Source organism: Heliconius melpomene, chromosome 4 (assembly GCF_056956725.1).
Source record: "Heliconius melpomene rosina isolate 202511_hmr_F chromosome 4, ASM5695672v1, whole genome shotgun sequence".
Lineage (NCBI taxonomy): Eukaryota > Metazoa > Arthropoda > Insecta > Lepidoptera > Nymphalidae > Heliconius > Heliconius melpomene.
Genome location: NC_140392.1, coordinates 4,787,077 through 4,811,549, shown reverse-complemented (window position 1 = coordinate 4,811,549; position 24,473 = coordinate 4,787,077). Strand labels below are relative to the sequence as shown.

At 32.1% G+C, this 24,473-nt stretch overlaps 2 protein-coding genes across 4 annotated transcripts in view; one reads left to right on the top strand and one right to left on the bottom strand.

Annotated features, from left to right (window-relative positions):
• The window catches only part of LOC146539510 (uncharacterized), a 58,205-nt gene that overhangs the window by 26,540 nt on the left and 7,192 nt on the right, over window positions 1-24,473 (top strand). For both annotated transcript variants that reach the window (XM_085208423.1, XM_085208424.1), the window contains 3 exons: window positions 7,148-7,258; window positions 20,983-21,143; window positions 22,548-22,651. In XM_085208423.1, the coding sequence (XP_085064549.1) occupies window positions 7,148-7,258; window positions 20,983-21,143; window positions 22,548-22,651 (376 nt within the window). The remainder of the gene's footprint in view (window positions 1-7,147; window positions 7,259-20,982; window positions 21,144-22,547; window positions 22,652-24,473) is intronic.
• On the bottom strand, window positions 2,424-5,247 carry LOC146539511 (uncharacterized). 2 transcript variants are annotated; one of them, XM_085184892.1, is made up of 5 exons: window positions 5,100-5,247; window positions 3,545-3,730; window positions 3,210-3,291; window positions 2,960-3,077; window positions 2,424-2,564 (listed from the first exon to the last, which is right to left on the bottom strand). In XM_085184892.1, the coding sequence occupies exons 2-5, from the start codon at window positions 3,725-3,727 to the stop codon at window positions 2,525-2,527; spliced, it is 423 nt and encodes a 140-aa protein (XP_085041018.1). In that variant the 5' UTR covers window positions 3,728-3,730; window positions 5,100-5,247; the 3' UTR covers window positions 2,424-2,524. The 2 variants fall into 2 exon arrangements, with proteins under 2 accessions (XP_085041018.1, XP_085041019.1); XM_085184893.1 differs by lacking the exon at window positions 5,100-5,247 and adding an exon at window positions 3,799-3,948.

Here is a 24,473-nt window from a genome sequence, read left to right as displayed (position 1 = left end):
TGGTTCTAAACCATTTACTGACATTGACAAAAGTTAATGATGTCTTCAACTTTTAACAGTTTTTTTTAACATATAATAAGATTGTAACTCATCGTGTGGACGGTCTGTACATGAAAGATATACGATAAAAACGATATTTTGGGGATATTTGTTAATATAATAAAACCCATAACAATGATTTTTTTTTATCTTATTATGCCTATGTGGATGCTAATTTGAAAGACTAAACCGATTTAAATACAGTTTTCACCTTTGTATATTGTCTTAAGAATGATAATGTTACAAAAGTATTTCTTGTGACAAAATAATTAGTTCTATGATTCAAGCGGGCGAAGCCGCCAGCAAATGATCAGTTTAATATAAATTTCAATCAAGTTTATTATTTTATTACAGACGATAAAGTATGATAATTAATTAATTAATCATTAACGATGTTATTCTGCCTTGGCTTAGGTATATTACATTTCCGCTTTTCCATATTACACATAGTAATAAAGAATAATACCATTATTTATATTTATATACATAATAATAACAAGGCGAACAATGGCGGCGTCTCGTGCGTTAAAGGATTTCGTAATCGTTGGTTATTTTCCTTGAACGGCTAGTAGGTAGAACATTTATCTCCTTTGCTGTCGTCGAACACAATAATAAACGTAGATACGCTTTAGATAAATTTATCTCAGCACGATTCTATCTATATCATCCATTATGGACGCTAAACTAATTTTGGCCACCTTTTTTTCGTTTTTCCTTTCTTGCTATTATTTTTTAGCTTTACGTTCACGTTGTATCCCGCACAGCAGGGTAGACCGAGGGAATCTAGTGTTAAGATTCTGGAGACATTGAGGCGTTTACCTAGACACCAAAGCGAAGAAATGATGATATTTAACATTTCATTTCTTCTAGTGGAAATTGAACCCATAACCCGTCGCGTTTATAGGCTGGCTTTTATGATTTTACCATACTTATATACCCGATGGTAAACAATATACCTTTGAATTTCCCATCCACCCCGTAATTCATTTGATTGACGCAGTTCCATGAGAATCACCATGTGATGGTTCTTAATAAACCCACGAACGAATAACAGCTGTTGTATTCCTTTGCAATTATTTAGGTCAAGGTAAATCTTATTGGTTTAGTTTGATATTATATCAATGATTTATATTTTTTCGTTAATTTCTTCTATTGCTTTAGCTACATGTCTGTCTAATATAGATATCTATACTTCTATTAAATATTTATTTACGTTTATATTTCCAGTTCTTTGCTCTGGTGTCGAGGTAAATCGCGGTGTTGAGTTCTGCCACTCAATTCGCAAGGCCTTATTACTAGGTTTTAATACTAGGTTCCCTCTGCCTACCCTGCTGTGTGCGTGAAGCTGATTTTATCTATACTTCTATATGAATATTAAATAGGGGAGGGGTTGTTTGGTATGGTTGAACGCGATCTCAAGAAGTACTGGTTCGATTTTAAAAATTCTTTTTGTCTTGGATAGCCCGGAAGGAAAGGAAGAAGAAGTTCGGAGGTAATTAACTGTACCTACGGTTAAAGTTACCAGGCCTTTAGAATGTGTCACGTCCAATAACAATCCTTAAAGAATTATTCTATATGGAAATAACTATTTCCTATACGCAGGCAAAAAGGCAAAAAATATACTTATTAGTCAAGTTTTACCTAAAGGAGTTTTCACTTAAATAAAAATATTTTTTCGAAATAAGGCATTACTTAGATTAAAATAAAGTTTTTTTTTTTCATCAAAAAATTGTAGGTATACCTATCCTTAACCGTCGTTTCCGTAGGCTTCGAAAAACATTCTCATTAAAAGTTAATGCTTGTGTAACCACTGCCTCTTCGCGAGGTTGGGGTGACACATGTTATTGTCAGAGTATATTCAATCAGGTGTTGTTTATGTTTGGCTTCCCACTTCATGTTCCTTGCCATATATAGGTACTTGACAAAATCGTCTGCCATATGTTTCTTTTTGTCAACGTTTTTTGAGTTTCATGGTGTTTCTCTGTACACTGTAGGGTAGGCAGAGGGTACCTAGTGTTAAGACACTCCGTTCTCTATTTTCATTCCGAATTTTGGAGGCATTTTGTGCAGAGTGGCAGAGTTTAACGCCGCGCTTTGCTTCGATTCCAGATCGAAGTAATGAAAATATTAAATATTTACTGGCCTCATATTATTTTACGATTAAAAGTTAGAAATAGTAAAAAAATATCTTAAATTTGAAATATTATTATTATATTATACAATTAAAAATATGTTTTAATTTAAATAAGTGTTAATAATAAAAAGTGTAACATAAAATTAGATATTTTTTTTTAAATATTATTTGGTTGATTTCCAAAATTACAGTAGGTACAATTGTACAATAAATAAGAATTCTCTTTAATTATAAGAAATTAAAAAAAATATCACGTAATAAGAACATTGTATTTAAGTAAATTATAGTACTAATTATAATATAATATCATACCATTATTTATCATATTTAATTGCTGATAATTAAAATAAATTACCAGGCGTGTGGTATTGGAGGCACTTCTTTGTAATATCTGTCAACAAAAAAAAATGGCTAATAATAATATTTGAATGCGCGGTGTTGAGTTACGGCATTCAACATGCAATGCTTCCAGAATTCGGCGGAATGTGGTCAATGTATTAGTGGGAACGGTCTGTCTTAATATTAGGTTCCCTCTGCTCACCCTGCTATGTACGGGATTAGCGAGAAAGTAAAAAAATATATTATGATATATTTTCTTATCGAAAGCTTTAAGAATTTGGTGGTTCTACCTACCGAAGAATAAAAACAGATATCTTTTTGGGGCACATAATATAAACAAAGTCGCTTCTCACTAATGTATGCGTAGAGCGTTTAAATTACGCCACTGATTTTAGTGCGGTTTTCGCTAATATACAGTCTTTGGAGGGGGTCAAAATCTAATCTTACCTGACGAAACCACCTAAAGGAGAAAAGGCCTTGTCATTTAGTGGTACTAGAACGGATGATGACTTCAATCCTTTAGGCAATTTTATGTAATATTTCACGCTGCTTGGTATCAGAATTCCTGAAAATTACATCTATTTTTAGTAATTACAATAATTTCGTTAAATTAAATTCTTATTCTTGTAACAAATTTATATTGAAATATAAACTGTGAGGTTTTTAAATGTAAATGTATATTTTATTTTTATCTTACCATTTTTGTCGTATCTGTACTTTCGCAGTAACGACTGCATAGACGGGTTTTGAATGTTTGATAACACTACAATCGCACATTGCTGAAACATTCATGTATTAAATTAAGTTAATTAATTAATTAATTAATAATAAAATTAAAAATATAGTATAGAGTTTAAATTTATAAAATTTATATGTTTGCAAAATAGTAGTAACAGGTACGATCTCAGTCCTAATATATATCCATACACATTTTTAATTTTTGGTAGTGAATTCCTAAGTTCAAATTCTACTTGGAAAAATCGGGAAATTCTATTTTTCTAAGCGTGACATTATATTAAAAATATTAGGTACCTTTTCAACTTTTTCCTCATCTCCTTTTCTTTTAGTATTATATTCTCCACTGTCGCCGTAATCAAATGATTTTGGCATTGCTTTTTCATTAGAATAGTCCACGTCTTTGACGTTGCCCGCAGCCGGCGTATCTTGATCTTGATCTGTGACAGGTGCTTCTGTCTCGTAGTAAATCGGTAGCATTCTCTGTGGACGAAAATAGTAAGAAAACAGTTTCACCTCCAAATCGCGTGTTCACAAACAAACATACCTACATTCTCGACCAGAAGGAACTTGAGAAATATTCCGATGGTAATACCTACGGACCTCATTGTGGACTGTTCTAAATAACTTACTTGACTGACATAGCGTCGGTCAACATTTAAAATTTCAAAGTTTTGTAAACATTCTCGTATATCGTTAATTTGAGTCTTTTAGTATACGAAGCGAATGTTTTAAAACAAATGTGATAGTTTAACATAACAAGTTAAAACCATTTGACTTTTAAGTTCATTTGAGGTAAGAATACTTTTTGTAATAATATCAATCTAATTAATTATCTACTGATCAGTGTCTTTTTGATATAAATAAAAAAATAACTAAATAAATAGTGGGGAACAGAGTGTTTTAACACTAGGTTTCTGTTGTCCTGCTGTGTGTGGTATACAGTGTCAAGCTGATTTAAACTAATTAAAAAAAGGCAGCTTCACGTTTTATCCCGCAAAAAGCAGTCAAAACCCTCAGTTAAAACACCAACTTTCCTATAGAAATTAATTTATTTTTATAATATACATGACCTCGACGTGTTTTCGCATTATACTTTCGTATATGAGCAGTAGGCTAACAAAATACAGGGGTGCGTGTGTAAACAATGTAGTGAATGCGTATGGTTGGACGTAGTATGTTTAGACTATAAACTTCGTGGTACTATCCAGATTAGAAATCAGTTATCAATATATTATGGTGTTGGTATTATACCACATTATTGGGTTGTGCTGGTTGGAAAAAGTTTGGTGAAGAAAATAACAGTTTTCTTTATAAAATTAGACTAAATTTAACGTTTTAACGTAATCACTTGTAGATGTCTTATAAATTGTATATAGAAAACAATATTGTGATATTGGAATATATTATGCACTAACGACCCGCGGCTTTGTCCGCAAGAACAATTATTTATTTTCATTGATTGCCAAAGTTTCAGCCAATTGAATAACTTACACACACTTATTATGTATAGCTTTTTAAATTAAATGTTAAGGGAAATTTTGCCAAAATATAATAGTAAAAACTGAATCCAAATTGGCTAAGCCGCTACTGAAATAAGCGTGAACAAATGTACAGACAAAGAGATGAATCGACAAAGTTTTAAAAAATAATTGCTTTTGTTATATTAATGAATACCCTCAAAAATATGAGTAGATATCAGCTCGAATCTGTATTTGCTATACATTTTAAAAATAATTTAAATTATTCCTTTATTCTTTACTGAATTAAGAAACCTAAGATATAAATAATATTCCATGAAAATGATATCTCAATAATATGATTGCGATGAACTAGCATTAGTAATACTTACAATATTTTTCACAAACGGTCGTCGAACTGCCGACCTACTTACTCAACAGTCCTCATTGAACTACTGCGTCGGTCGATTGTTTATAGTTATATAGCGGCAAGTGTTTACCTATCTATAAAATAGATTAATGCTTCATATTTTTCAATATGTTTACATGATTCGCAACTAAAATTTAATGATTTTTCTCAGAAACTCCTTCCAACAATATGTTTTTCTGGAATCGTCTCACGATTTACGAGCGAATGCTAGTTATCCTTGAAACTTGAAGGACACACTTTCTTGTTTACTGAACGTTCTCGTAATATTGGAAATGTTTCCAAACAAAACATAGATATAATTGGAATCTATGCAATATATGTATAGCAGCTCACATATTTTTTGCTTCACGTTAAGTCACTCCATTACCATTAAGACACTTCCGATCCCCACTTTCCGCCGGTTTTGGAAGCATTGCATGTTGAATTGCGGAACTAAACGCTGCGCTCGTTACTAAACGCCTGTGCCACAACTGGCCTCCTTATTATAACAATAATTATTAATTTATTATTATATTTTGTTAGGGACAATTTCTAACTGTAAACGAGATGTTTGTGAGTTCGATCCCCTGTCTGGGGAATGAGCGGAGAGTGAAGAAAGACTCCGTCTTGACACTTAATTCTTTCCATACATTTTGCTATGCCGTTTGCGAGGTAAAGCGAAAAGCTTGAAAAAAACGTAAAAACGAAATTTCTTTTTAACCGACTTCAAAAAAAAGGAGGTTATCAATTCGACTGTATTTTTTTTTGTATTCCACAAACATAATATTCATAAAAATTAGTACCTACGACCTTGTTATGTGTCATCAGTGAGTTAAATGTTTTAAATTGACCTCAAATGAGGTTTAATTAGCTCAAGTGATCGCCGACTTCAATTTATGGCCTGACTGTACCAGGTAGAATTTGAGACCTCTGTTTATATACGTCCTCATATACATAATTTTATATTTTTTTCCCGTTTCACGCTGTATCCCGCATGTAGCAGGATAGGCAGAGGGAGCATATTGTTTAGATTTGTAGATTGCGTGTTTAGTGGAGGAATACAACGTCGTGCTTTGCCTCGACACCAGAACAAAAAATTAAAATATTTCATTTCCTCGAGTGGAATCGAACCCAAAACCTGTTGCGTTTACAGTCACAGGGGCACAACCCCTGCGCCACGACTGGCTTCTTGTAAATAGGATACCTATTTACATTATTGATTGTGTACTCTAAAATAAAATTTAAATTCAGAAATTTATATTAAAATAGTTATAATTTTATTGGGATTGACATATAAATAAACTTTTTTTTCATTAAAATATATAAAGATTAATTTTTCAAATGAAATATGTTCTCATGTTATTTATTCTAAACCCGTTGCTTTATGTTTACTCGAATAGTGTATATTTTATTTAACTTGGATCTAAATTAATATCGTTCGTCCGTTGCACCAGTTCGTTGGTATTATTTTAACTGAAATTTACATTTTGTTTATTTAAATATGTTATGTAAATTACGTTAGCTATTTAAATATTTAGATGTAGTAATAACTTTGCGTTTGTTATTGTTTTACATATTTTTTATATAAATATTTTTTTAAGTATCATGATTGAGTTTATTTTTTGGGACACAGTGATGCATTTCTCCTGTCTGCCGTACTTCGCTGTTTTTTAAAACTCATAAGAACTGATAAGAAACAGTCGGTCTACATCCGTTTTCTCCTTATATATTTTATATTTTTTTATTTTACAAAATTTAAAATATTTGCTCTGAAACTAAGGTCTAGGACCACTCAGCGATGCTCAAACGTGCACATATTTTAGGTTTGGGTTATTTATTTACTTAAGGCTTAGTGATTTTAATTATTCTTGAAAAAAATTCAATAAATAAACGTTGTAATTATGGAACATTATTAAAATGAATACGGTTTTACTGGTGTATAATATGATATTATATATGTTTTTCTATAATTAATATATTATATTTGTATAATTAAGTGGTACAGTACTAATTTATTATAATCTGTTCCAGGTCAACCGGGAACTTCGCGTCGGGTGCGCCGGGTGGCGGGTGCGGGGCGCCGCGCTCCGCCCCCGCCACCCCGCTGCAGCTCGAACCGCACTCGAGATCGAAACATGATAAGTGAGTTCACTCTTTTTTTTTTAATATAGAATTTATGATTTGAAGCTTCACCTATATCTATTTGTCAATCTATCATGTATTAACAGACGTTATTTTTAAACGGTTTTATTTAGCTCACCCCGTTTGTTTATTTGTTTGTTTGGGTCAAATTTAGTAATTGAAATTTAACCCTCTTCCCGTTAACCGATTGATCTGAAATTTGGTATACGCCTTTGATTCTGGTGACAATACAATTATCCATATCCAAGATGGCCGCCGCTACAAGATGGCGGACAACTTAGTTTTTTTCAATCCCATCAATATGGGTATCAAATGAAAGGGCTTGTCAATTAGAATTCAGTGGACTATACAAAATCAAAATCCAAGATGGCCAACACTACAAGATGGCGGACAAGTTAGTTTTTTTCAATCCTATCAATACGGGTATCAAATGAAAGGGCTTGTCAAGTAGAATTCAGTGGACTACACAAAATCAAAATCCAAGATGGCCGCCGCTACAAGATGGCGGACAAGTTAGTTTTTTTCGATCCCATCAATATGGGTATCAAATGAAAGGGCTTGTCAAGTAGAATTCAGGGCACTATACAAAATCAAAATCAAAGATGGCCACTGCTACAAAATGGCGGATAATGTAGTTTTCAATCCCATCAATATGGGTATCAAAATAAAGGGCTTGGTAAGTATAATACAGTATACTATACACAATTACAATATGAATCTCCCACCTAAGTCAAGATCTGGTATCCTGTCGAGGACTGTGTGGCTATAGGGTGCCTAAAAATGAGACGTCGCTAGGGGTACACCACCCAAGGTAAAAGGTAAAAGCGCGCCGAGAACTGTATGGCACTAGGTGGATAAAAATGATATGTCGTTAGCGTTTTCCCCTCAAGATTCAGGCACATCTTGTTGTACATAGCCTTGCTCCTCTATTGGACCTCTGGGGGGTCGATTGTAACATTCTCCATTAACCTTACAATAATGAGGCACTCAACGAATTGAATAGTAGGAGAAATAAAAACTAAAAACTTAAAAATAAAAAAGTAAAAAAAAAATTTTAAGTTAAACGGTTTTATATTGCAGATAAATGTACTAAAAAATAAAAAATAATTTCATGGAAATTATAATTACTAAAATAAAATCGTGGGGCACGTCCAATATCTACAATCGAAAGACATGGCATGAGACTTCACCCACCTAGTGGTAAGTAGAAAGTGTCCCCACGATTTTATTTTAGTAATCATAATTTCCATGAAATTATTTTTTATTTTTTAGTACATTTATCTGCAATATAAAACCGTTTAACTTAAAATTTTTTTTTTACTTTTTTATTTAAAAGCTTTTATTTAATTTATTTTATATATAGAATTACTTGTTCTTAATAACTCAAATTATCTTAATGTATATATATTTACCTGTTATGCTTAATAATCCGGGCAAATGTGGCGTTGAGTACCGCTACTCAATATGTCTCCAGCCTACCCTGCTGTGTGCGGGATAGAGCGTGAAGCGCGAAGCTAAAAGTAAGGCTCAATGAAATTTCTCCTTAACTGATACCTCCAGAGAGCTTCATTGAGTTGTAATTTTGCTGAAATTTAGCACATGTTTTTATATTATTGAAATTGAAATTGTGTTTATTTTATATACCGATATACATGGATTTTTTATTAGTTTTTCGCGTTTGTTCCAAAATAGCCAAAAATGTTTAATTTTCCTCGCGTTAAAGTGCTATCAAAATTGCTCAAAATGAGTTACAGTTTGTCTTACTTAAACGTGTTTATCTAGAAATCTAGGTAATCAAATAAATTACAGTCAATTGTGCTGTAAACGCGTGATGCGTGTGTCACTGTCAAAATTATGTTTCATCTTAGAAGGTAAAACACATTACGTAATGCGTACTAACTTTCGTAAAATATGGGTTTTTTACGATACCTTGGCGCCTTTCCAGTATTATTAGGTTAAGGCGGCTAGTGGGAAATATTGAGTAACTAGCGGCCCGTCCGCGGCTTCGCCTGCGTGAACTACGTTATTATTAATTTCTGTCTCCATGAGTACCTACGTCCTATAAGTGACGTCCATGCAAAATTTGAAACTCCTAGCATTTGTAGTAACGAAGTTTCATACAATCTTTCAACCCCAAAAACAACCCCTTAGAAGTCGAATATTGCAAATTCCCGTCTTAGCGAGCACCTACGTCCTATGAATGACTCCTATGCAAAATTTGAGATTCCTAGCACTTATAGTTTCTGAGATTTCGTGATGAGTGAGTGACCTTTCGATTTTATATATATAAATGTTATATTACATTCTACTTAAATTGAAGGGGTTCTAATAAATTACTCAATATTCACTTTTCTAAACTCTTTGGATATTGAAGGTCTACTCAATGGTTAGGCTTAAAAACTAAATGTTTTTTAATAGTTATTTTAGACCGTATGTAGACAATTATAGAAAAGACTTCGGCACATTTATTTCTTCCTATTATTTTGTAGATATTTTTGTTATAATAAAACGCTATCATAGTTCATATTTTTTTATTTATATTCCTCATGTGAAAATGTCTCAGGGATGTTTCTTGCCAATCCGGTTATACCCTGCTTTTGAAAAAATGCTTATTTGGGATTTGAATCCCTAAGGAAACACTATGATCGGAATTGTTATAACTGCACAACGATACAGTCAAATCGTATGTAATTGTATTCTCTTAGCCTTGAAAATTCTTGTTTATAGCATTATTACGAATACAGGTAAATCTGTTATTTTTAACATATCAATTAAAATGAAATTATTATGTTTACATCCTACATATACGTACATATATTTTATTAATTATAGATTTTTTTACACTTAAGTACATATAAAACATTTTTTTTTCAAATATGTGTTATGTAGATTGAATATTTGAAAGGTTCCCCAAATTTAACCTAAGCTGAGGAAATCCCACAATATTTGCACTTTATAAGGTTTTAGTTATATCTAAATATCTTTCTGCATTTAAAATAATTCTAAAATTCTAATACCTATGCTTAAAAATATATACGTAGATATATATTTTATACACTTATAAATTGATTGTTTCTGGTAATATAACCCTCTACAGAAATGTTCGGTAACAATCCATCATGTGTCAAGAATTATTTACATCTATTGTCAATTAATTATAATGTCTATTATGTACGACACAGTGTTTAATTTTGCGTGCGCGAATATGTTGCGATAAATTATAATATTTACCACCCGTATGTACTATCAATTGACGTCAGATCGGCCGCTTGTTGTTACAATCATAATTGTTTATTTTATAAAAGATATAATACCTCTTTAGTTAATTCCGTAATGCTATACTTAATGGAAAATTATTATTTATACTAGTGGGCCCGTGCGGGGTTACGTCCGCTCGAAATAGAAATATTAATAAAGAAATTGAAACCTAAAGATTCAGTTAATTCAGTAAAACTAAAATAAAATAAACCATATATGTTTTCGGAAGCTTGCCATAATCCAATAGTGAAAACCGCATCTAAATCGGTTAAGTCGATTCTGAAATTAGCGATAACAAACAGACAAAAATTAAAAAAGAAATTGTTTTGGGTTCTGTTTTGGGTTAGGTTAATAAAGGTTCCCAATAACATTTTTTTTAAATATCTTCCAAGTACAGACACCGACCCTTCTACGATTTTATTATAAGTATAGATGTATTTTGCTAGTGTGAAAAGAGAAAATATACATCAATTGGTAATGTTAATTGAGATTCATATGTGTAACTATGACGGAGATAAACCGCGTGATGGTATTACAATACCTCGTTATATAGATTTATTCCAATAAATCTACAGAATCTCTTTCTTTCGTTTTTACCAAGCGCGGCGTTTAGTTTCGTCACTCATCACCCTATATCTCTTCACATTAGGTCATTAACAAACCAATGCTAAGAAATAATATTATAAATATAAATTTCCATACACCGTGACATTGGGGAAAAGAATTATGCTCAACTGGCACGCTCGTAACGCTTTATATCAAGAATTCAATTCAATTAAATATAAATATTATTTTAATTAAATGTAATAATTTGGTACTGTACGTTCAATTTATACTTTGACAGACGGATGAATAAATAACAACGGCTTCTTGATAAACAATTGTATCGGCATTTATTCACAAAGATTTAAAAATTTAATTAAGTATAGGTAATATTATCTTATTTTATTCTCATTATCTTATTTATGAATAAAATATCTGTAAAGCTTCGAAGAGATTTCAGTCATTTTTTTCTCAAATATAATAAATATATATATATAAATATTAATCTGTCAGGATTTCCGTTACAGTTTCGCTTCCGATATATAAAATTAACTACTTCCAACTCGTAACGGCCACTGCTGCTATTATATTATATTTAAATTATTAGTATTATTTATTTATTTTTAAGTTATTTTTAAACGAATTTTAAATACTTTTTTTTGTTGTCGGGTAATATTTTTAGAATATATATATGTAAAAAATTTAGTAATGATAAAATAATGACAGCATGGGCAATAATTTTATACAATGTCGTTTAGGGTTCATTTAGAATATACCTATGTATATATTTTTTTGGTCATTAGTAAATACATGCATCTATGTAATTGACCTTTAACAAGTTTTCCAATATATCACTTGTATTATCATCATCATCATCATCAACAGCCATCTTTTGTCCACTGCTGGACACAGGCCTTCCCCAATTCTCGCCACCACACTCGATCCTCAGCTCTTCGGACCCATCCGCTCGTCAACACGCCCTTGCCAAGCGTGGCGAGTATGAGCAACACAACCCATGTCAGCACACCGAATGAATCTTGATTTTTATATCGTTAAATATCTCTAGTTGTTCAAATATATGCGTATAGTTGTTAAATATCTCTAGTTGTTCAAATATATGCTATTTCTATTAGTTTTCTTTGTCAGTTTAAGGCTTTCAGTAGTAATTAGTAATCCCATCAAAAACATAAATGTAAAATGAAAGCCAAGTTTTGTAATAAAACGTATCCTTTCAGCGATAAAAGAAGTGAGATGTAAATGTATGCCAAGTTCAATGGTCAGTCCTGAAATTTATTTTTAACAATATAAAATATTTTATAACAACTGAAAATGCCCATTCTTCTTGCAACTTGGAGACTTTATTTATGTGTAATATCTGACTTGGCTAGTTTTCATAAGAATTTACAGTAGAATCTGAGTAGAATAGAATTTGAATACATTCATTTATATCGATGTAAATTAATTTGAAAACTAGCCAAGTCAGATATTACACATAAATAAAGTCTCCAAGTTGTAAGAAGAATGGGCATTTTCAGTTGTTATAAAATATTTTATATTGTTAAAAATAAATTTCAGGACTGACCATTGAACTTGGCATACATTTACATCTCACTTCTTTTATCGCTGAAACGATACGTTTTATTACAAAACTTGGCTTTCATTTTACATTTATGTTTTTGATGGGATATCATTACTTTTTGTTCAGAAATTATAAGTAGGAAGATTACAAGTACTTTTCCTATAGGAAGCTACTACGGCAAGAAACTCAAGAGTTGCTCTTTTTAAAACATAGTTTAGAGTAAGCGCTTCATAGGACATTTCTCTTCGCCGAATAAACCAAGTAGGACACCATTGTGATAATACACTTCTATCTTAATATTGTACAAATCTACTGCAGCCTTTATTTCGGAAGTAGCTCCGTACGTAGTTAAGCAAAGCATGTCTTCTTTAGAAGAGTAAGGATTCCCGTTTCGAGCGCTAGTGTAGATACTTAAATCATTCCAGTTACGCCATACGTACTCTACTATAGTCTCGCGCAATTTATTAGTTTGTTGTATATCAATACGCTCAAACAAAGAATATGCAATAGCATGGAAGAGACAGCTCCCATCGGGAGGCATTGGAACAATTCGGTGTAAGTTCTTGTTTCAACCACAAGCAATTCTATTGAACGACTCATTGTTCAACATGTCTTGGAAAAAATATAAACAATAAGTTTATTAAGTGCTGACGGTACCAATCTGAATTGATATGATCCCAAGGTCGACTTCGTTCTCTGCCGTTTTCACAAGTGTTCCTAAAACCAGTAAAATCATGAAACCCAGGCCAAAAAAACCATTAAAATATGAGCGCCTTCGTACAATAAAATATATCTAATATAATTAGGTATTTACTTTTTTATTATGGTCAATAATATTATGTTTTATTACTCTTAAGACGATATTTAATTAGGTATATATGAAAATTTATTATATTTATCTATGAATCTCGACTATAGTTTTTATTTTGTTGATTAAATGACAGTTGTCAGATTAGAAAGTAAGTAATGTATGCTGCGTTTAGAAATCTGAAATAATAATAATTATTTTTTTCTAATTTTATTATTTTGTTGGAATAACTCAACACGCAATGCCTCCAGAGTTCGATGGAAAGAGGGGAACTGAGTGTCTTAACACTAGATTCCCTCTGTCTACCCCGCTATGTGTGGGATGCATCGTAAAGCGGATTTATTTACTTTTTATTATTTTGTTTAAGTAATTTTTAATTTTCTCTTTTTTTCTCTTATTTTTTTTATTAACAATTACTTAAATTTTTACTGTTAATAATTACTTTATAATTACTTCTGTTAAGATAGCTGGTAGGCTGCATATATCAAATTAAAAATCAAACCAGCTTCACGCTGTATCCCGCACACAGCAGAGTAGACAGAGAGAATCTAGTGTTAAGACACTCAGTAACTCCACTTTCCATCGAATTCTAGAGGCATTGCGTGTTGAGTGGCGGAACTCTACGCCGCGCTTTGCCTTGGTGGAAATATAATTTTAAATAAATATTTCAATTCCTCGAGTGGGAATCGAACTCACAACCAGTCCGTTTTACAGACACACTTTGTGCCCCGGTGCCACGACTGGCCTTACAGATAATATACTATCGTATATTATTATTAAATTTTATATATATTTCTATCAATATATATATATTTTTTATATTTATTTTTTAGTGTATTTTTTTTCTGTCTTAGGGTTCTGTACCTCGAAAGCATTAAAACAGAACCCTTATAGGATCTTATATAGGACTTAGTACTTAAATATTGTAATAATAATTTAATATCAAATACGTTAATCGACTATGCAAATACTCTTAGTATAATAAGTACTAAAACATATGTTTAAATTATAATAAATAATAATGAAGGATGTTAATCATTTATTATTTACATATATAAAAGGACTTGTCCTCGCTGACTGAGGTAAGACGCACTCACAGCCGTAACCGCTGATGGTAGAAACGTAAAGTTTGGACAGACGTTTACTTTCGTAATCTGGACATCCACTAAGAAGGGATTTTGAAAAATTTTTACTCTAAAGGGATGAAATAGGGGTTGAAAGTTTGTATGGATTTTTTTTTAAATCGGCACCGATTTTTATAAAATTTGAAATTTAGATTTTTAAAAGTATTTAATTGAATACGTGTTTCATAGCTTTCTAGAATTCTCCCGCTAAGGGTGCAAATAAGGGGTTGAAAGTTTGTATGGAAAAATCTTTAAACTGCCACCGATTTTAATAAACTTTTTAAGTTTAGACTCTTAAAAATATTTCATTGAACACATGTTTCATGGGTTATTAGAATTCACCCCTAAATACGCAAGCGAAGCTGCGCGCGTCCGCTAGGAATAAATAATAATGAAGGATGTTAATCCATTTATTATATTTTTATATTTTTACGTGAAGCCCTTGAAGTCCACATGATGACAGGCTTTCTCAGGACATAAATTAGAGTCATTTTCAGCTACAAATGGAGACATATCTTATCTTAAAATATACTTGAAAGCATCATGTTGTTGTAGATGGCTTACGTAAGTAATAGTGAAGTTAGTATACAAAACAAATAAAATATTTACTAACGTGTGACATAAATAAAAGCAACAACATATAAATAATGCATTGCTCTTATATTATGCCAGGCGCTACACTATAAGTAAATGTTCCTAATTGAATCTATTTATTGAAAAATTATAAGAAAATGTTAAAAAAATACTAGTTTCGGATTTTTTCCTTTACATACACCCAATTACTTAACCGGATGCTAAATTTCACCATTCCAGGTCATCTGGAACTTGGTTAACATTAAGGTCTATAGGTCAGTCACCCCCCTAAAAATTTACAATTTTTGGACGTCATTATCTAAATAACTGTTTGAGCTGTGTTTATGAAATTTAATGCACGTATACAAGTAGGGGGTCTAAATATTTGAGCCAAATATGATAGGTTTAGGTGGAATAGTTTTTGAGTTACGAATAGGTAAAAAGTGGCTTCAAATGGTTCGTGTAAAATAACACACGGTGCTGCTCGCCAGTTCTGTTCGTAAAAAAACTTGGCCACGCGCTCCGCGCGTTTTAAATATGTTCCTATATATGCCAAAATTGTATTTCCTGCTCGTCACAGAGTTAATGATGTATTTGAAAGGAAAGGATAACAATTTAATTAATGTGACAGAAAGATGAGAAACTCTTATAGCTTATTTTAGGAAAATGCACTTATTTTAGTACTATATCAATATTAATGTCTGAAACAACGTTTATTTCAGTTTCGTATGTTAAATTAACTTTAATTAGTGTGTAACTGAATAGGTGCATGTCACGTGGAGTTCTATGGGTGTGAGTTCCTTGTTGGTATAGCGGGCGATATAGAAATGTTATTAAGCATGTTTAATCTCTGATGGTGTTATATTTGATTTGCCATAACATAAGGTTATATTATGTCATTTAAAAAAAATTGCTTACTATTTTCTAAAAGACCACTTGTGGCGCAGGGGCAAAAAGTGTGGCAACCGGCTGGTTGTGATTCGGCAGAAAGTGGGGAACGGAGTGTCTTAACCTAGGTTCCCTCTGCCTAACCTGCTGTGTGCGGGATACAGCGTGAAGCTGATATAATTTAATTTTAATCAATACTTTATGACATCGACGACAACGACGTTTTTATTGGTTTGGTTAGGTACATTTTAGGAGAGAGACCATTTAACGCACAATTCTGCTTACTAATAAATGGAGTGATTCTTCACTAGTTTCTCAGTCCTACACGTCAAATATGGAGATGGCTTAAAAACTACGACTTTATGTAATATGCCACTTCTATACGTATTTTTCTTCTAAGGCTGTTCCCATTTGTTCAATCAACACAGATAATGTTGATGTTCCCGGCTCGCCCTCCATCCACGTTTAGGTAACGACAGCATAAACATACCAACAAGAATAATATTTAAATGTTACTGTAAAAAACCGAGAACCCATAACGAATTCTATGGGGTTTATATCTTGCGTAACCACCATTATCTTTTAAATATTTTCCTTGGAAGTTGAATTCTGACGTTTCCTGAGTGGTACATGACCATCTGTAGATTGATAGATAAATGGTGTTGAACACCTGTGTGATAAGTTTTGCTGATAATACAATATTCTACTAATACAAATACAGTGTTTTTATTTGGGTTCTATATAGTATATTTCAACCATCCTTAAATTATATTAAAATTTGATGTTTTTTAACCGACTTCAAAAAAGGAGGTTATCAATTCGACTGTATTTTTAATATGAAATGCATAATAGGTATATGCATGTCTAATTTTAATGACGTATTTTTGTATTTCTTATTATTTTTAGTCAAACGACCTTGAGTTAAAAATTTATGCAAATTTAAAGACAAGTTATAGTAGAAATTTAAATATCATCATCGCAGTATTGTTAGCTGATTGTCATATCTATTGTTTCCTCCGATTATACACTATACGCTTTGTTTATAAACGATACGTTTACTTCGTTACGAGCATTTTGTATAGAGACCGACATGCAGTCGACTCTAACAGTCGCGTTGTACCGTTGTCAAGCGATAACTGCTCGAAGGTGAATGTCGTTACAGGTGATCTACGTCCCCAATCGTACGATGTTTCCCACTCTTCCGCTCTCTTCTTCGTTTCGATGTCAATTAAATTTAAGTTGGCAGTGTCTTTGCTATCGCGTGGTCCGGCCTCAAGCCGCTCAGGCGTTGGTAGTTCATTGAACCTGTTTCCGGAAAGGTCATATCTGTCGTGGACTTCTAATGCGTAATTCAAGTTTTTGTTATTTACGGAAGGTTTATAAGCGTTTAATTTCGCTATGGTTGGGTTAGGCCATTGCTATCTTATCGCTTGTGACGATAAATTACAGTGTATTCGATCGAATCAATATACGCTATACATAGACGCTCTATCAACAGTTGTGCTCTCGAGCGCGGCCAGAACGCTACCTCTGTCGATCTTAGTGTTTCCATTCGTAATATAAGCTAAATAAGTTTGATTTTAAACTAATTTTGTCGCTTCACTAGTAGATCGCAATTAAAATGAATAATTGCGAGTAAATTGAAATTAAATCAGTGGTCTGTGGACGTGTTTTCTGTGTAATGTTACTTCGGTATCATTAAAAAAGTTTATGTTCTCAATAAATGTGCCTCGTTCAATTCATTTTCTATTTAAACAAGTGTTGTAAGGTTAGATCATGTTCTTATATAATTGAATATTTTAAATATTACCTAATTAATCGTTATCGTTTATGATAGATAGATGGTTCAAATGGGGGGGCAGTCGCTCGTGTACGTTGTTAGTAGAGTAGGTATTATTAATTCTCATTCATTCATGCTCAATTCAATTGTCATCAATGCTTAGTCTTCTCTATTGCTCAATAGAGTATCCTCACGTGGTACAATGTCCAGGGATGGTGAATTCCCTCTACGAATATTGTCGTCCTGCAGAACTAGATTTAAAGAGAAGCACATGGTGAAACTAGTGAAACTAGTGAAGTCATTATAAGTGATATTTATTCGTATTTGGATAATGTGAACACAAGAACAATGGTGGATAATGCTTCTTTTGAGTATTCGGACGAGTCGAGCGGTGAAGGCAGCGTTACCAATGTAGCGAATCAAGGGTAAGATATTGAAAGTTTTGTTCATTTTGAATTTTTTGTTAGTTTTCAATTAAATTTATAATGTTTTTTTTTTATTTTTTTAATTATATTATAAATATATTAAAATTTAATGTATAAGGAAGGTAGTACACAAACGCATGTATATACAGTACCCAATATTTTTTTATCTGCTGAAAGTGATTAAATGGCCAGATTTGCTATCAAAATTGATATTTTATCATATATTTAATTATTTTTATATACTAAAGAATACTTATTATTTATTAACTCTTAATAATATATAAATAACAAAAATATACTGTTACTCATGCTAAAATATTCTATGACAAACGATGGGGCTCTAAATATTTTTTACACTCATGCATAAGGCATCGCGTGAAAAAAATAAGGAAGACAGATTTACTGTTATGGAAAAGATCAATTCCAGTTACAGTTGATTTGTATAACAGTGTTTCTATCTATGTCATATTAAAATGCAATTTCTTGCGTAGAAGCCACCTTCGTACATGTTTTATTTATTGGACTGTGGACGATCGTCGTTTTCTCTTATTTTTATAGTAGTAAGATACATTTTTGTTTAGCTTTCTAGTTGTTTTTCAAATCGGGATTTCAATTTTGTATGGATGCATATAACCTGGAGCAAACACGGTTTTTGGTCAGTTGTTCCTATTGAAGATTCGACAGTGTTGTGTTCTGGGGTTCTGGTACAATGGGAGTTACGATATTTAAAAAGTACGTAGTAAATTGTCTTTTTTTTTCTTCCTTTTTTTTTTAATACAATTTTTTTTAATTAATCCATGAAGTATTCATTTTAAAACCTAGGGTTATGTGTAGTACCTTGAAGCAAAAAAATTAAGTTGTCATATAGAAATGTAGCGTATATGGAAATGTGTATGTACATATGTTTATTTGGTCTTGGTTTAGTAAAGCTACTTACATACTATGAAAAGCTAAGTGAACAACTTTTTAAACTATCAATTCTTCATTTTTATATTTTAGTAACTTTTAAGAAAAATCTTAAAATTTTTTATAGATACCGTATAGATTTATACATTTTCATTATTTTATTTCTATGGAAATAGTGATCTACATTCAGTTAAGATCTTAAATTGCTAAAATTTAAAAATTTTCCACGCTAAAATTTTCCATTTTTACAAGAGTTCTCATCAATGACACGGTTATGTGAGACATGCACACGAGCTTTCTTGGAAGCTATTAACAACTCAATTGATCTTTGTGTGTCACCTAAAGACTACTTATGAATGTTTTTAGAATATATACATTCCTGATTTCGTTATTTTTAATTAGGAACTATTAAAGACTTTAAATGTAAATTTTGAGATTTTTTCAAATCTTCCTCTACAATTCCTTTGAGGTATAAAAAATGTAAATTCTCTCAACTCAACTTGTAAAGTTAACTTGAAATTGTTTTTTTTTTTAATATATTTAAAAATATTTTTTTAGAATTAATTTATAATTTTAAACTTTTTCTAGAAGTTAATATTTGGTTGTATTATTATTTCCTTTATAGCAGCTAATAAATTGATCGAATGCTAGGTAGAATCGACCTACTGTAATTCATTTGCTTCGTCAATATGTTCTGGTTTACCTGATTTTATTTAAAGATTTTTCTTCTAACTTTTGTTTTTACCTTATTTTTTGCTTTACTCCCGTACCTGCAGTCGTGTACATAGCAGAGTTGGCAAAGGGAACCTGGGAACTTAGTGTTAAGACACTCCGTTCCCATTGAGACATCAATTCCTTTAAGATACTTCCGTTTCCTATTTTCCACCGAATTCTGTCTCGATACCAGAGTCAGAAATAAAAAAAAAATTAATATTTATTTACCTCGATTGGCAATCGAACCGACAACCTGCCGTTTGCAGTGTTGCGTCACAACTGTCCTATATTCTAACTACTAGTATATTAGTATAACTTCTCGGATAAACATAAATATATTATACTTAGGAATCTGACCTTTGTTTACATACTTTTATCTATTAATTGATATATTTGTAATAATTAATTAATTAATAATTAATTAGTTTGAGGTCAATTGTGAACGATGGTTGCGGATCTGACCTCGACAGTTGGAGCAAAATAAATAATTCATGTGCAGTGTTGAGTTCCGCTACTCAACACGTAATATCTACGAAATTGGACGGAAAATGGGGAAACAGATTGTTTTAACATTATATTCCACTTGTTAAAAATCTGACCTAATTTCCCTACTATCCGTGTCCATTTTGCTCTAGTTTTTTGTATGTCAGTCAATATGTGATATTTATTAGTTTAATTGCATTTTAATGATCCATTTTTATTCTTAGATGCAAGATTGTGTTTCTTTGTATTTTTATATTTTATATAATTGCAATTGATACTGATAAATCAAATTGTCTTGATAAACAAAAATTTACCCTATTAGTAACTTTTCTTACATCTTGTACAAGGCAAATAATATCAATATTGTTAAGTTATATATAGATGTACCTGGTTTTTACGCGCGGTCATATGGAAATAACTAAAAGTGCGTCGTTCGTGAGATTATCGCGTTCAAACAAACAAACTTTTCAGCATTATAATATTAATATATAGAAAAAAAACGGTCGAATTGAGAAAATCTTCTTTTATAAAGGTTGGTTAACAAAATTGTTATGCCTCGAAGAAATCGGCGGAAATTGGGGAAAGGAAGTGTCTTAATGGGAACAGGAATTAAATTTGTTACAACACTGTGAATTTGTTACAGAAATACTTTAAAACCACTTTCGGGTTCGGCGCCGTCGGTTCGCGTCGCGGCGCTCGCGTCAGGAGATGAGGCGACGGAGGGCAAGCAGCCGAGCAAGTCGCGACAGAAGAAGTTCCAGAGGCACTTCCCGCAGGTCGGGCCAGAGGAACGTGTTCTCAATTGTAAGTTAATTTATTATTATGTGTATTGAAGCCACCTGGGCTTAGTGGGGCAGTGTAAATACAGTGGTCGTGGGTTCGAGGCTCACTGAAGAAACTGGTGACATTCAAATAATTTTTATTTCGTTCCCTTCAAGTCCTTCTAACTCCTCCGTGAGGCCAGACGTGGCGCAGGAGCATAAGCTTGTGGCTAAACACGATAGGATGTGGATTGGATTCCTTATTAATGAAGTGAAATATGCAATATGCAATGCCTCCAGAATTCAGCGGAAAGTGGGGAGCGGAGTGATTTTACACTAGGCCGAAAAAAAAGAAAACACTCCTTCTCAAGCACTAATGGTGGTTAATTTCTTCACAAAAATTACCTATTATTTTATGATAAGCACGCGTTTTAAAGTTCTGTTGGCTGGTTTTTATCGCCAGTGTTAGTTGTTTAGTCAATATTATGTTTCCTCCAGACGGCATCTGGCAAATGTTTTGTTCGTCTAGTTACCTATTTTTTTGTTAAAGTTGACTGACTAGATGTAAAAAATGTGGGTATTATTTAAAATTTTTTTTTTTTATTTGGACCAATAAATAAAAGTAGTAATAAATTTAATATTAGGCAAGTAGGTAAGATAAACTTTTAATTTTAATAACTTTAAACGAATTCTATAACTTATACAAAATAGAATAATATAGTTTATGTTAAACAAATATGTACATATATATTTTGCATTTCGTATATTTTCATATAGATTTGTTATTCAAAAAGTATCTTCAATAAATAATTCATATACTTTATTTACATCATATCATACCTTAAGTATAATTCTAGAGGCATTGCGTGTTGAGTGGCGAAACTCAACGCCGCGCCTCGCCTCGAAACCTGAGCGAGGAAATGAAAATATTACCTAAATACTTCATTTCCTCGTGTACGGATCGAACCCACGACCTACCCCACACACTTGTGCCCTTCCTCACGACGGGCCTCAACTGGCAAGATTTATTTATTTAAATTTTAAAGTGTATTTGTACGTGACGAAGCAACGTGTTCGTTGACTTTCATGCTCTGACATCAGGAGATTCGAATGCCATTATGCCGTTGGTTGAATATATTATTTGGTATATGCTTTCGAATATTATTTATTTCGGTATTATTTAAATCATGCATTTTCTTTCAGCTTCACGTTGTATCCCGTATATAGCAGGGTAGGCAGAGGGAAACTAGTGTTAAGGCACTCTGTTCTTCATTTTTCTTTTCAAAGCGCACCGTTGATTCCGTCACTCAACACGCATTGCTTTCAGAATTTGGAAAATAAGGCGGAAAGTGGGGAACGGAGTGTTTTAACACTAGGTTCCCTCTGCCTACCCTGCCGTGAAATTGATTTATTATTATTTTTTTAATTCGGTATATCGATTTTTCAGATTATTCATGCGCCTTGGTTGGCGATCTGCTGCTCCAAGGGCATTTGTACATAACGAAGAATTACTTCGCTTTCTACTCGAACGTCTTTGGCTATGTCACCAAGGTAAGCCGGTCTAAGGACGACGACGTGTTAAGTAATATCGCCATTTTGTAATGTCTTGTTGACATTTGATTTTTTAATGATCTATTTGTTGCACTTGATTGCTCAATTGTAATTTCTTTACAATATAGTCTTATAATGTGAAGAAATTGGTTGTGTATTCGATTTCCACTTGAGTTAAAGCGTTATTTTCATTTTCCATATCTGATCTGATAACTCGCGGCGTTTAGTTTCGCCACTCAACACACAATTTGATTGTAAAGCGGTAAACAGAAACTCTATCTCTCTATCTATCATATAACCTCTAATATTTTGCGATTTTGATCTTAAAATTCATAAATATCATGATTTTACTAATAATTCAAATGTTTTTGCTATATACGAGGCTGAGTTACTATCAACCCGCAGTCTAGGTGGGCGGAAATGAGATAACACAGGCAATTCGTCACAGCTTTAGTTACTTTAGGTTAGGTAATGGCAAATTGTAGGAGGAAAAGTAATAAAGTAATTTAAAAATTCACAATTAATTACTTCTTCTTAATTAATTTCGTTGACTTGAATGAATTGATAAAAAATTTACGGTCGGTTACCTTCGTTTTCGTATATTGATAGTCTTCTGGTTATTTAAAATACATACCTACGTCAATTTTATACTCTAGTTATTTAGCACTACTGTACTGTGGGGTAGAGGCATAAGAGTGTGATTGTACCACGATGGTTGGGGGTTCGATCCCCACTCGGAGAAATGAATTATTATTTATTCATATTTTCTATGACACCAAGGTCAGACCTGTCGTTGAGTTCCGTTATTTAACACGTAATGACTTGAAAAATTAGGCGGAAAGTGGAGAACGGAGTGCTTATACTTGGTTCCCTCTGCTTACCCCGCTACATGCCATGAAAATTATTTTTTTAACTTAATTTCTACTTATCATACGCAAATTCAAGGTTACTTTATTAAAACCTTATAAAAAATCGTTTTCTTTTATGTTCTTCATGGATTATGTTTTTTTATCTACATTAGTTTATTAATTTGTGGAATGGCATTTAAATTATTTTCTTAACGCTTGTGAAATATTGCTTTTAACATACAAATATTTCTCGCAATCGATCGACAAGCGAACTAATTTATTAATCGATTTTACACATGACGCTTAGATTATTATTTATTATTCAGTCAATAATTTCTGCGCAATTGGTTTTACTAGTAAAAAATCAATGCTTTGTTTATATTTTGCAAGTGAATTACATAAATATAAGATCTAAGAAGCAATTTTATTAAAATAGATTATTTTCTTTTATTTAATATATAGGTAATTTTCATTTTTATGGAAGTATCCGAAAACACCTTTTGCTTAACAAGACCGCAAAAACGTTTATTTTACATATAAAAATTACCCTAAATAGTAGAAATCGAACTCACAACCACAGCGTTACGCGTACCGTCACATAGCACATTTACGTTATTAAGCCATAACCGATGATAGGTACATAAAGAAGTGTATTTTAATAGCATTCTTAGCGGGTTACTTTAATAAATAAAATAAAGATGATTTTTACGGCTACTAAAAGTAATTTTCTTTTGAATGCTACTTCAAAGCAAATCTTTCCTTAAGTTAATTAAATCTTTTATTATAGCGATATTTTTAGGCACTTTTACTCAAGAATATGCATTTTTATTGATAAATTTGCATAGGAATTTTAAGGAGTACTGGATTAGTAAGGAAAGATATGGCTTAGTTATAATAAAACAAAAAAATAATAAAAAATATGTATGTTAAATTTTTTTGCTACTTAAATTTTAACTTTGTATCGAAGTTAACTA

Coding starts and splice junctions, on each gene's coding strand:
- LOC146539511 (XM_085184893.1), bottom strand. CDS start 3,855: ATGAGGTCCGTAGGTATTACCATCGGAATATTTCTCAAGTTCCTTCTG. Junction 3,292..3,544: donor ATGAGGAAAAAGTTGAAAAG/GTACCTAATATT, acceptor TGAATGTTTCAG/CAATGTGCGATTGTAGTGTT. Junction 3,078..3,209: donor GTACAGATACGACAAAAATG/GTAAGATAAAAA, acceptor TGTAATTTTCAG/GAATTCTGATACCAAGCAGC.